This window comes from Salmo salar, chromosome ssa14 (genome assembly GCF_905237065.1).
Source record: "Salmo salar chromosome ssa14, Ssal_v3.1, whole genome shotgun sequence".
Classification (NCBI taxonomy): domain Eukaryota; kingdom Metazoa; phylum Chordata; class Actinopteri; order Salmoniformes; family Salmonidae; genus Salmo; species Salmo salar.
Window position 1 is genome coordinate 80,813,954 of NC_059455.1, and position 14,320 is coordinate 80,828,273.

A 14,320-nucleotide genomic window follows, 5' to 3' on the forward strand; every position below is an offset into this window, starting at 1 on the left:
TTTTTACCAGGTAAGTTGACTGAGAACACATTCTCATTTACAGCAATGACCTGGGGAATAGTTACAGGGGAGAGGAGGGGGATGAATGAGCCAATTGTAAGCTGAACATTGTGGGCTGCAGTGGCATTGTAAATGTAATCTTTAGTGAATTGAGTTTGGAGAATTTGGGAATGAAATGGCTGGAAGTGTCTGTATTAAATGCAATGCCTACAGAACTTTGTATGACCTCCCTTTGAATGAATGCAACAACATGAATGTGAAGCAACCACAATACCACTGAACATATTTAGATGAATGCTGTAATGTCTAAAAGGCCTTTGTGATGAACAATGTTCAGCCTCTCTTCTCACAGCTAAAGATTAAAGATGCTCAAAAATTTTTTGAATAGTTCGCCTAATTTCAGTTTATGAGACAAAACAAGCAAGTATAGTGTAGAGAATCATTATACTATCTAAAGCGCTGTGAATTTTTTTTTAAATAATCAAACATATTGTATTTTCAGCTGTTTGAAGCTGGTATACAAAACTGAAAGTCAAAGAAGCCAAAACTAAACTTAAGAACGGGAAGCATAGAAATAGCTTGCATAGAGCAGATCCACCACTTCTCAGACTTGCTTTCAATGAGAATGACAGATTAATAACGCACATTTATGTGAATTTAGTTGGGTCGCCCAAAAAGTTACATATTGCAGCTTTAATACAATGTTACTGATGTTAATGTTAATTCTTTCTTAGCCTTGTAAATGTATGATTTTCAACACAAATACACAAAAATCTGCCTTATTGTTAGCATCCTCTCTTTCCTCTCTCTCTCTCTCTCTCTCTCTCTCTCTCTCTACAGGTCCCAGTACTAACAGTCAGACTCTGGCCACCTTCAGCGGTGACGTCTCCGCGCCCTACAACATCACTACGACCGGACACCAGCTCACACTGCGCTGGTCCTCCGACCACGGCACCAACAAGAAGGGCTTCCGTATCCGCTATGTTGGTGAGTATCAAAGTATGTATCCATTTAAATCACTCTTATTCACTTGCACGTTTATGTCTTTTGAGAGTGAGTATTGCGGAGTGAGTGTGTGTTTGTGTACGTGCTTGCTTGCATGTATGTGTGAGAGTGGGAGAATTATAACAAAGTAGATAATCTAAAAACTTGCATGTGGAATATTGTGGTTGTACTCAATATTTGTCTGTCTTTCCTTGAGGTTTTGAAGAATTAACAGTATTGATGCATTTACATACACTGTCATGGAGGTTAGCCCATTGTTGAGGTTCAGAGCACAATAAATAGATAGGGCACAGTTACCAGCACAGTAAATAGATTTTGCTCTAAGCTATGCACTCATTCTCTGACTGGCTAAAACCATGGGCCTAGTGCTGCTCTCTCATGTCTTGGTGCTACTACAGATGTCAGTGCAGATGTCAGTCGGGGCCTGGGGACCCTAAACAACCACAGAGCTGGGTCACACTTTGCTGAGCAGGCAGGCGGGCCAGGGACAGACAGGGCCTGACCAGGTCAAGTGTTGGTCAGAGCTGACAGCCAGTCTGTCCCTAATAGTCCTGAGTAAGACATAGCTTTGTCTCAGACTACACAGCTTTTTCCAAATGTGACAACAGACGCTGCACTAAGACCCCCAAGGCACAAGACACCTATGGTCTCCCCAGACTGTGATGCCGACGGAATAACACCATGTGAAAAGCTAAAGGAGTAGTAGTAAGACAGCACAAAGCAGTATTAGGACTAGACTGCAGTATTAGGATCACACTGCAGTATTAGGTCTAGACTGCAGTATTAGGAATGGACTGCAGTATTAGGACTAGACTGCAGTATTAGGACCAGACTACAGTATTAGGACTAGACTGCAGCATTAGGGCTAGACTGCAGTATTAGGACTAGACTGCAGTAGTATGACTAGACTGCAGTATTAGAACTAGACTGCAGTATTAGGACTAGACTGCAGTATTATGACTAGACTGCAGTATTAGAACTAGACTGCGGTATTAGGGCTGGACTACGGTATTAGGGCTACACTGCAGTATTAGGGCTAGACTGCAGTATTAGGCTAAGACTGCAGTATTAGGGCTAGACTGCAGTTTTAGGGCTAGACTGCAGTATTAGGCTAAGACTGCAGTATTAGGACAAGACTGCAGTATTAGACAAGACTGCAGTATTAGGCAAGACTGCAGTATTGGGACTAGACTACAGCATTAGGACTAGACTGCAGCATTAGGCAAGACATCAGTAATAGGCAAGACTGCAGAATTAGGACTATATTGCTGTATTAGGACTAGACTGCCGTGTTAGGACTAAACTTCAGTTTTATGACTAGACTGCAGAATTAGACAAGACTGCAGTATTAGGACAAGACTGCAGAGTAAGGACAAGACTGCAGTATTAAGACTAGACTGCAGTATTAGGACTAGAATGCAGTATTAGGGCTAGACTGCAGTATTAGGGCTAGACTGCAGTGTTAGGGATAGACTGCAGTATTAGAACTAGACTGCAGTATTAGGACTAGACTGCAGTATTAGGACTAGACTGCAGTATTAGAACTAGACTGCAGTATTAGGACTAGACTGCAGTATTAGAACTAGACTGCAGTATTAGAACTAGACGGCAGTATTAGAACTAGACTGCAGTATTAGAACTAGACTGCAGTATTAGGACTAGACTGCAGTATTAGAACTAGACTGCAGTATTAGAACTAGACTGCAGTATAAGGACTAGACTGCAGTATTATGGCTAGACTGTCACGACTTCCGCCGAAGTCGGTCCCTCTCCTTGTTCGGGCGGCGTTCGGCGGTCGACGTCACCAGCCTTCCAGCCATCACCAATCCACTTTTCATTTTCCATTTGTTTTGTCTTTGTTTTACACACCTGGTTTCAATTCCCCAAATACATGTTCATTATTTAACCCTCTGTTTTCCCCATGGTTTTTGTGCGTGTTTGTTTTATGTATTTCGGTCCTTTTGTGTGTACTTGGTATTACTACATGTACTTGGTAATTTTGAGTAAAGTTACTTTTATTACTCATCGCTGCTGTCCAGCGCCTGCCTCCTCCGCACCAGCTACACCCAGACCTTTACATAGACTGCAGTATTAGGGAAAGACTGCAGTATTAGGGAAAGACTGCAGTATTAGGGAAAGACTGCAGTATAAGGATAAGACTACAGTATTAATACTAGACTGCAGTATTAGGACTAGACTGCAGTATTAGGGTTAGACTGCAGTATTAGGGTTAGACTGCAGTATTAGGGTTAGACTGCAGTATTAGGGCTAGACTGCAGTATTAGGTCTAGACTGCAGTATTAGAACTAGACGCAGTATTAGGACTAGACTGCAGTATTAGGGCTAGGCTGCAGTATTAGGACTAGGCTGCAGTATTAGGGCTAGGCTGCAGTATTAGGACTAGACTGCAGTATTAGAACTAGACTGCAGTATTAGAACTAGACTGCAGTATTAGGACTAGACTGCAGTATTAGGGCTAGACTGCAGTATACGGACTAGACTGCAGTATACGGACTAGACTGCAGTATTAGGCTAAGACTGCAGTATTAGGACTCGACTGCGGTATTAGGACTAGATTGCGGTAATAGGACTAGACTGCAGTATTAGGACAAGTCTGCGGTAATAGGACTAGACTGCAGTATTAGGACAAGTCTGCGGTAATAGGACAAGACTGCAGTGTTAGGACAAGACTGCAGTGTTAGGACAAGACTGCAGTATTAGGACTAGACTGCAGTATTAGGACTAGACTGCAGTATTAGGACTAGACTGCAGTATTAGGAATGTAGCTTGTGAGGAACAACAAGACTAAGGCTAGGGAAGTCCAACCATTCCCAGAGTAAGGACGTGGCTGCAAGGCCATACCAATAATTCTTATAGAGGTTTTTGTGATTGAGTAGCCATAGCAACATCCCTTTTCATCTCCACTTCCATTATCTAAGTATATTCATCTCTTCAGGAAGATACCTAATCGCTGATTTTCTACAGAAACGCAATCTCTATTTTTATCAGAGAAACAGACCAAAAATCTCAATCATTATTGCTTTTTGATGTGACCGATGCATCAATAAATTGTTTGGCCTAACACTCTGTCTTTACTTTTGCTTTCACATTATAAGATGTTGTTCTTGAGCTGCCTCGTCGTGTTTGTTCTGCTGTGTATAACCCAGTTACATTTCTGATACTTTTTCCAAATAATAACGGCCATTGTGCAAATGACTCCCTGCCTCAGAGATTGCTGGTATCTCATAACATGGAGTCATGCAGCTGAGGGAACTAGTAATTTGGCACTCAGTATGTGCGTCAAGAGATTTGCTGGGGGATAACTTCCTCGCTTGTTTAAGTATGCAAGATATTTGTAGTAAATCTGCTTTGAAGTGTTGTGACGCTCAAGCTAGAGTTTAGCATCTCTCTCTTTCTCTCTCTCCTCTCTCTCACTCTTCCTCTCTCTCTCACTCTTCCTCTCCCTTTTCCTCTCCCCCTTCCTGACAAAATCTCAGTCTTTCTATTCTGCATCCTCTCCATAACTCTGTCTCAGAGCCCATTTCTTTCTTTATCTCCTTCGCTCTCTCTCTCTGTCTTTTCCTCTCTCTCTCTTCCTCTTTCTCCCTCCCTCTTTTCTTCTCTCTCTCTCTCTCTCTTCCTTTCTCTTTCTCTTTCTCTTTCTCTTTCTCTCTGTCTCCCTTCCTTTCTTCCTCTTTTTCTCTCTCTCTCACTATTTTCCTCTCTCTCTCTCGCTCTCTCTCTCTCTCTGTCTCTCTTCCTCTCTCCCTCTCTCTGTCAGCATGCTTTGCCTCTTCTATAATCTTCCTCAGTGAGATAATATGACAGAGTTGCTTTCTGCTCTGCATTCAATATGTTTACATTTCCATACTACATACTAGGCAGGTAGCCTAGCGGTTAGAGTGTGAGGCCAAATACCTGAGCCGACAAGGTGAAAAATCAGTCTGTGCCCATGAGCAAGGTACATAGCCCTAATTTGCTCCAGGAGTGACATACTACTATGGCTGCCCTGTAAAACAACTCATTTCACTGCACCTATCTTTTTATGTGCTACCCCTTACCATTGTTCACACACAATCAGACCAGTGCTTTTTAACTGTAGTTTAAATATGTTTCTGAATGAATAAGGCATATACCTGAAAGTCAGAACTTGCTGTGTGAACTAGAATTGACACTCCCGGATGTGGGTTGACTTTGCCCTTCTACTGTAGTTATGAAAGTGACAAGTTGAGGTACATGCTTGGCCTTGTTATTCAGACTGCTCAGTTGAAGGAAATCAGAATGATTCAGAGCACTTTATAGTGAATTTAGATGGTGATCAAATGGAGAAGAGATATCACATGTTAGCCTGTGAACTCTTAATGTTTTTAAAGTTAGCCATTCTTTCCTAGTTGCTAGGTTAGTACTAGCCTGGATACCAGTCTGTTTGTGCCATCCTTTTCATGCAAAGGCAAGGAGTGGCATGATGGCACAAATGGACTGGTACCCAGGATAGATCAAAACAGTATGTAAAGCAGAAAGATAAAACATGTTTTTTTTAACAAAAACAACATAGAGCGTAAAATGGAGGTCAGGAGGCTTTTTCTCACGAGGAGAAACTCTCTCCATTTAGTCTTCCAGGACATAGGACACCAACACACCTAGAATTAACCCTGTGTTGTGCTGACTTTGTAATTACTGTATGTACGTGTATGCTGAGTGTGGTGTGTGTCTCACGCCTGCCCACTGATTTGGTGTGACACAGTCCTCGTCCCCATCTTCCTGTTCGTGCAGGGCTCAGGGCCAAGTGTCAACGCAGGAAGAAGCTGCACAGCATGCTTTTACATAACTACACTGAACTGAACTGTGAGAAGTGTTTAAACGTGTTAATGACAGAAAGAGTGATAATGATGTAATGGTATGTATATATATTGTACATACTGTACATATACTGCATATGTGTGGGGAAATTACAGTATATAAAACATTTACAAATGAATGCCTATGTAGCCTCACTGGTAGGCTATATATCAAGTAAAAACATTCACCCACACTTAGTTGAAATAATATGAAGATTATATGTGTTGTTACTCATGAGTAACAGTAGAAGTTAGTAGCTAGTTATAGTCAGAGCCTTATAGCTGTAGGTATTACAGTAATACAGCTCTGGTTATAACCACCAGGGTACTGTACTAGTGAGTTGACCTGTGTGTGTTTGTGTGTTTGTGTGTGTTATTGTTTGTCTCCCTCTTTCTGCCTCCCTCCCCTGCTCCCTCTCTCTCTCCCTCTCTCTCTCCCTCCCTCTCTCCCTCTCTCTCTCCCTCCCGCTCTCTCTCTCTGTCCCTCTCTCCCTCTCTCCCCACTCCCTCTCTCCCCCTCCCTCCCTCTATCTCTCTCTCTCTTTCCCTCCCTCCAGCCCTGTACTGCAGCACCCCAGACTCGCCCCTGCAGGGGTCCATCAGTAGCCAGACGGGTGGTCACCTCAACAGCCTAGTCCGCTGGGCCTGTGACCGGGGCTACCGCCTCATAGGGAACAGTACGGCCGTGTGCAGGAGGAACCCCTATGGATACTTTGACTGGGACTCTACCGTACCCGCCTGCCAAGGTGAGATCTTGGCCCATATTGACAAAGCGTCTCAGACTAGGAGTGCTGATCTAGGATTAGTTTTGCCTTTTAAGATCATAATGAATAAGATTAGATAGACAGGAGAGACCTGATCCTAGATTCTACATGTTACTATATTACAATTTTCTAGGAATCCTGTTGTATGTACTTAGTGTATCACATGGATTTAAATTTCTATAATAATTACTAACACTTATCTACCCCGACTTAGCTTTTTCTATATCAAATGTCAAGCAAATTTAACACATGAAAAGAGCCAAAATAGCAATAGATTTCTCCATCAATGTCTTTAAAATCATCACCAACTGGAGTTTACTCACGTCAGTCTCAAATCTCATTCTGGAAAAGCTATTTTCAGAAGCTTTTTACCTGTTACAAGCCGGGTTTTAACAGGAAAGCCCAGCTTTCTAAAGCTCCACTCAGTGATTTAATATGATTTGATGCATGCCACCTTACTGTCAGGCGCCACAGGCTGGAGTGACACTAACGTGCAGTGACACACATAATATGACTACATAAACTTCAGAAGTGTGTCAGAGTACTTCACCCTAAAATGAGACAACCGGGAGTCATTGTTCACCATCATCTAAGAGCACTGGTCCAGGAAATTAGATAATGAGGGTCTTACGATGTTCATATTAGGAAAATCTCAGCAGGACTTTTTTCATCTTGATATGTCCTCATATGGACACCCTGTGGTCTTAATGACAATGTTTTTACACTGACAAGAAGTGCAAATGTCTGATAGTGGATCTACTGTATATCCAAATTTAGCAATTGTATTTAGCAATTGCTATTGTATGTAAGATTTTTGCAATGTAAGACAATTATCCATTGCGTGCATATTATGCATCGTGACAGATGGTAACCTTCGAGTGCATCCCAAATAGCACCATATAGGGAATACCACACTACTTTTGACCAAAGCCCTATTGCCTTGGTTTAAAAATAGTGCACTATAAAGGCCAAGGAATAGGCTACTATTTGAGATGCAGCCTACATCTTATTCCAAACTGATTGGATAGAAAGAAACAGAGAGGAAATATAAGGATGGGTCTAATCATTCTGTTAGCTAGTAGGTATGCTAAAATCTTAGATTTAAAAATGATTTCTTGTTTTTGGGCTGTAGGATTGAGACTTGCCAGAAAATATAGCAGCGAGAACCAGAATAGTTTCACACTTTCCTGAGCTGAGAACACACCACACACACACACACACACACACACACACACACACACACACACACACACACACACACACACACACACACACACACACACACACACACACACACACACACACACAGAGCATATATATAATCCTCTCTTTGTGCTCACTTACTCTTATACTTTATAGTGATATTTAACTTCTCCAGCTTTTCCCACTACAATAGACCTATTGTTATAGCAGGAGGAAACACCCACCTCATTCAGAATGAATCCTGACATATGCAGTCACATGTCCTGGTTTGTTTGTGTGTTTGAAAGAAAGTTAACACTCACCCCACAAAGCCCATCTTGATTTGGTGCTGGCAGTCACTGCCCAAAAATCAACACTGTAGAAAAACTAAAATAACTCCTGCACACACAATTCCACCTCTGCTTGACGGGGACTTGTGTGAAGAGGTGGAATTATTATTTTAGTTGTTCTACCTTGTCTGTCTGTCTGTCTGTCTGTCTGTCTGTCTGTCTGTCTGTCTGTCTGTCTGTCTGTCTGTCTGTCTGTCTGTCTGTCTGTCTGTCTGTCTGTCTGTCTGTCTGTCTGTCTGTCTGTCTGTCTGTCTGTCTGTCTGTCTGTCTGTCTGTCTGTCTGTCATTCGTGGTACAGTCAGTGGGTCTTTGAGTGAATAGTGTGAAAGGTCAATAGGTATGAAAAGTGTTAATGTCTGTCTTGTCATCAGCAGATCTTTGTGTGTGTTGAAACGGTGTGTGTTTATCTCTTTGTTGTTGTGTACTGTTGGTAGGTGTGTATGTGAGATTGAGTGTGTTATTTGAGTGCTCTGTATGTGTGAGTTGGAGTGTATCTCTGTGTGTGAGACTGATCTGAGTGTGTAGTGTGTGTGGGCACTATGAGTGTGTAGGTCTGTGTATTACACTGATTATGTAGTGAGTATGTAGTGTATCTCTGTGTGTGAGACTGATTTGATTGCGTAACATGATAACCCTGCGTCTCACCCCCTGGGTTTTATAAGCGCTGACTCTCCTCTCTTCCTCTCCCCTCCTTCTCCCCTGGTCTCCCCCCCGGCAGCGGTGTCCTGTGGGGTGCCCAAGGCGCCGGTGAACGGAGGAGTGCTGACGGTGGACTACTCGGTGGGCACGCGCGTGACCTACTTCTGCAATGACGGCTACCGCCTGTCCTCCAAAGAGCTGACCAGCGCCGTCTGCCAGCCGGATGGCACCTGGAGCAACCACAACAAGATCCCCCGTTGTTCAGGTGGGATAGGAGGCTAGTGTGGGAGCATGTACGAGGGTGTGCGTGCCCGATGCCCAGGCAGATACCGTTAGGCTAGGAGGCTAGTCCAGCAGCGGAGACAGGTGAAGCAGGGGAAGAGAGAGAGAGAGTGTGTGTGTGTGTGTGTGTGTGTGTGTGTGTGTGTGTGTGTGTGTGTGTGTGTGTGTGTGTGTGTGTGTGTGTGTGTGTGTGTGTGTGTGCGCTTTCCCCTCACGGCTCCTCAGGAGGGCAATTACATCCCTTTTAAAATCAGTTCCCCCCCTCGAAGGCAATCCCTCACTTATTTATGAATGGAGTAGTCAGTATTTTGTTATTGCCCATTAAAATGCCTGTTAAACATGCCTGGCTGCCTCACAAAACAGCGCAAATAGAGGTCAACAGATTACAGAGAGAAGAAAACCTTTTAATGTTCCATCCTCTTCACCTCAATAATATAGTGCTGTGTGAGAACAGATTTTTTTCAGCTGAAATATCTTAATATCTTCTGACTTTAAGTCTGCTAAAATACTCAAATGTTTTTGGTTGTATTTATGTGTTAACTATTCTTGTGTGTGCGGGTGTGTGTGTGTGTGTGTGTGTGTGTGTGTGTGTGTGTGTGTGTGTGTGTGTGTGTGTGTGTGTGTGTGTGTGTGTGTGTGTGTGTGTGTGTGTGTGTGTGTGTGTGTGTAACAGTGGTGGTTTGTCCAAGCATCGGCTCCTTCTCTCTGGAGCACGGGAGGTGGAGGATCGTGAACGGTTCCCACTATGAGTACAGGACCAAGATTATCTTCAGCTGTGACCCGGGCTACTACCGCCTAGGCCCAGCCCACATCCAGTGTACGGCCAATGGCGTGTGGAGTTGGAGGAACGAAAGGCCTCACTGCCAGAGTGAGTATAGGGCGGCCATTTCCTTTTTTCCAATCTGGGACTTTTTACACCATCTCTATGTCAGAAGCATATTGTGTTTAGGTTCTGTTTAGGCTGTTACAGTGTGCCTTAGCCGTATTACATGTTTATGCAATGATTATCATTTTGACAGCCATTTTTCATGAGTAGCAGGTATGCCTGGAGTGTGGATGTAGGAGTAGCAGGTTTGCCTGGAGTGTGGTTGTAGGAGTAGCAGGTATGCCTGGAGTGTGGATGTATGAGTAGCAGGTATGCCTGGAATGTGTATGTAGGAGTAACAGGTTTGCCTGGAGTGTGGTTGTAGGAGTAGCAGGTATGCCTGGAGTGTGGATGTATGAGCAGCAGGTATGCCTGGAGTGTGGATGTAGGAGTAGCAAGTATGCCTGGAGTGTGAATGTAGGAGTAGCAGGTATGCCTGGAGTGTAGTTGTAGGACTAGCATGTATGCCTGGAGTGTGGATGTAGGAGTAGCAGGTATGCCTGGAGTGTGGATGTAGGAGTAGCAGGTATGCCTAGCGTGTGGTTGTAGGAGTAGCAGGTATGCCTGGAGTGTGGATGTAGGAGTAGCAGGTATGCCTGGAGTGTGGATGTAGGAGTAGCAGGTATGCCTGGAGTGTGGTTGTAGGAGTAGCAGGTATGCCTGGAGTGTGGATGTAGGAGTAGCAGGTATGCCTGGAGTGTGGATGTAGGAGTAGCAGGTATGCCTGGAGTGTGGTTGTAGGAGTAGCAGGTATGCCTGGAGTGTGGATGTAGGAGTAGCAGGTATGCCTGGAGTGTGGATGTAGGAGTAGCAGGTATGCCTGGAGTGTGGATGTAGGAGTAGCAGGTATGCCTAGAGTGTGTATGTAGGAGTAGCAGGTACGCCTAGAGTGTGGATGTGGGAGTATCAGGTATGACTGGATTGTGGATGTTGGTGGGAACAATGAATAGACCACATTGATTCTTCTGGTTTCAAAAAAACAAACACCTCTAACCTCCCTTTACCTTCCCCTCCTCCTCTTCTCTCCACTCCTCCCTTCCTCTCCACTCCTCCTCTCTCCCCTCATTTCCTCCCATCTTGAGGATCCCAAAAACAAAATAATATATACTCCCCTTCGGAGCTTGTGAATTCAAATAGACTTTATCACAAAAGTAGCAAAGCCGAGCAGGCCCATGGACCAACTGAACTTTTTCTTATAGTAAATCTGACTTTGGTGAGGGCTAAACTTGGTGGGTGTCTAAATAGCTAGCCCTGTGATGCCGGGCTATCTACTTAGAATATTGCAAAATGTGCTTTCACCGAAAAGCTATTTTAAAATCGGACATAGCGAGTGCATAGAGGAGTTCTGTATCTATAATTCTTAAAATAATTGTTATGTTTTTTGTGAACGTTTATCGTGAGTAATTTAGTAAATTCCCCGGAGGTTTGCGGGGGGTATGCTAGTTCTGAACGTCACATGCTAATGTAAAAAGCTGGTTTTTGATATAAATATGAACTTGATTGAACAAAAATTGCATGTATTGTATAACATAATGTCCTAAGATTGTCATCTGATGAAGATCATCAAAGGTTAGTGCTACATTTAGCTGTGGTTTGGGTTTATGTGACATTATATGCTAGCTTTAAAAATGGGTGTCGGATTATTTCTGGCTGGGTACTCTGCTGACATAATCTAATGTTTTGCTTTCGTTGTAAAGCCTTTTTGAAATCGGACAGTGTGGTTAGATTAACGAGAGTCTTGTCTTTAAAATGGTGTAAAATAGTCATATGTTTGAGAAATTGAAGTAATAGCATTTCTAAGGTATTTGAATAACTCGCCACGGGATTCCACTGGCTGTTACGTAGGTGGGACGAAATCGTCCCACTGGCCCTAGAGAAGTTAACTCCATTTTTATTCTGTTTCACTTCTTCTGGGAAAACAGTATAGATACTGGAAAATCACCAAAGCACTGGAAATTCTCCTACAATATCTCTCAGGTGTTTGTTAATACCATTGGTCTGTCAGCTGGCTGATATCTCCCAGGTGTTTATTAATGCCATTGGTCTGTCAGCTAGCTGATATCGTTCAGGTGTTTGTTAATGACATTGGTCTGTCAGCTGGTAGATATCTCCCAGGTGTTTGTTAAAACCTGTTAGGGACAGACGTTCCGCTAGTGGAACGCCTCACCAATATCCAATGGTATAGCGTGGCGCGAAATACAAATACCTAAAAAATGCTATAACTTCAATTTCTCAAACATATGACAATTTTACACCATTTTAAAGACAAGACTCTCCTTTTATCTAACCACATTGTCCGATTTCAAAAAGGCTTTACAGCGAAAGCAAAACATTAGATTATGTCAGGAGAGTACCCTGCCAAAAAGAAATCACACAGCCATTTTCAAAGCAAGCATATATGTCACAAAAACCAAAACCACAGCTAAATGCAGCACTAACCTTTGATGATCTTCATTAGATGACACTCCTAGGACATTATGTTATACAATACATGCGTGTTTTGTTCAATCAAGTTCATATTTATATCAAAAACCAGCTTTTTACATTAGCATGTGATGTTCAGAACTAGCATACCCATCGCAAACTTCCAGTGAATTTACTAAATTACTCACGATAAACGTTGACAAAAAACATAACAATTATTTTAAGAATTATAGATACAGAACTCCTTTTTGCAATCGCGGTGTCAGATTTTAAAATAGCTTTTCGGTGAAAGCACATTTTGCAATATTCTGAGTACATAGCCAGGCCATCATGGCTAGCTAATTTGACACCCACCAAGTTTGGCCCTCACCAAACTCAGATTTACTATAAGAAAAATTGGATTACCTTTGCTGTTCTTCGTCAGAATGCACTCCCAGGACTTCTACTTCAACAACAAATGTTGTTTTGGTTCGAAATAATCCATAGTTATATCCAAATAGCTCCGTTTTGTTTGTGCGTTCATGTCAGTATCCGAAGGGTGACGAGCGGGCGCATTTCGTGACAAAAAAATTCAAAATATTCCATTACCGTACTTCGAAGCATGTCAAACGCTGTTTAAAATCCATTTTTATGCTATTTTTCTCATAAAATAGTGATAATATTCCAACGGGGGGACGTTATATTCATTCATCGACTGAAAGAAAAACATGGAGTCGTCTCGTGCACGCGCACCCCATTGTCATTGTTCCCTGCCTGACCACTCACAAAAACTCCTGCTGTTTTTCGCCCTGAGACTGCAGAGACGTCATTCCGCTTTCTGGCGCCTTCTGAGAGCCAATGGAAGCCTTAGAAAATGTCACGTTACAGCAGAGATGCTGTATTTTTGATAGAGATGCCCTAGAAGGAGAACAAATTGTCAGACAGGGCACTTCCTGTATGGAATCTTCTCAGGTTTTGGCCTGCCATATGAGTTCTGTTATACTCACAGACACCATTCAAACAGTATTAGAAACTTTAGAGTGTTTTCTATCCAAATCTACTAATTATATGCATATTCTGGTTTCTGGGCAAGAGTAGTAACCAGATTAAATCGGGTACGTTTTTTATCCAGCCGTGAAAATACTGCCCCCTATCCCAAACAGGTTAATGCCATTGGTCTGTCAGCTAGCTGATGATGCCTTTGTTATTGTCTGTGCCACAGTAATTTCCTGCGGGGACCTCCCTGGCCCGCCCAATGGGAAGAAGATTGGTACGCAGATGACCTTTGGGGCGACCGCCATCTTCATGTGTGACGCAGGGTTCATGCTGGTGGGCTCGACTGTGAGAGAATGCCTCTCCTCTGGACTGTGGAGCGGACAGGAGACCCGCTGCTTGGGTAAAACGACCAATTCATTCCCGACATTTCTGTTGTCTGTATGTGTATGTGTTTGTGTGAAACAACCAAGACAACATTCTTCAGACGCTGTGTTGCCTGTGAAATGTAGGCTATCTTTTGCCCTAAGAATGTTTCTGTTGGTGTGGAGTTATTTTGGTCTTCTCCCTCTAATGAACATATGTTTATTGTGGTAAATAGCTTGACTGTCTAACTTCTCTGTGTGCTGGTGCCAAGTCTGTGGAAGCAGGGAGAAGTGTCTATTTTGGGCTTCTTTATTTTCTCTAAAACACGTCTGTGTACGGAAAACACTGTATTTCTGCAACCTGTGTGTTTAAATGAAAATCTCTGTCCTGTACCCTGTCTGTCTGTCTGTCTGTCTGTCTGTCTGTCTGTCTGTCTGTCTGTCTGTCTGTCTGTCTGTCTGTCTGTCTGTCTGTCTGTCTGTCTGTCTGTCTGTCTGTCTGTCTGTCTGTCTGTCTGTCTGTCTGTACCCTCTCCAGAACATGACTATTCAGTACAGTACAAGACTTCTCTCAACAACAAAAACATTTCAATTTAAGGGCATTATTGGCATGGAAACATATGTTAACATTGCC

At 43.0% G+C, this 14,320-nt stretch overlaps 1 protein-coding gene across 1 annotated transcript in view; it reads left to right on the forward strand.

Annotated features, from left to right (window-relative positions):
- The window catches only part of LOC106570400 (CUB and sushi domain-containing protein 3-like), a 725,317-nt gene that overhangs the window by 600,549 nt on the left and 110,448 nt on the right, over positions 1-14,320 (forward strand). Inside the window, 5 exon segments of the mRNA XM_014142665.2 lie at positions 841-987; positions 6,401-6,589; positions 8,858-9,043; positions 9,734-9,928; positions 13,551-13,724. Coding sequence (XP_013998140.1) covers positions 841-987; positions 6,401-6,589; positions 8,858-9,043; positions 9,734-9,928; positions 13,551-13,724 — 891 coding nt within the window.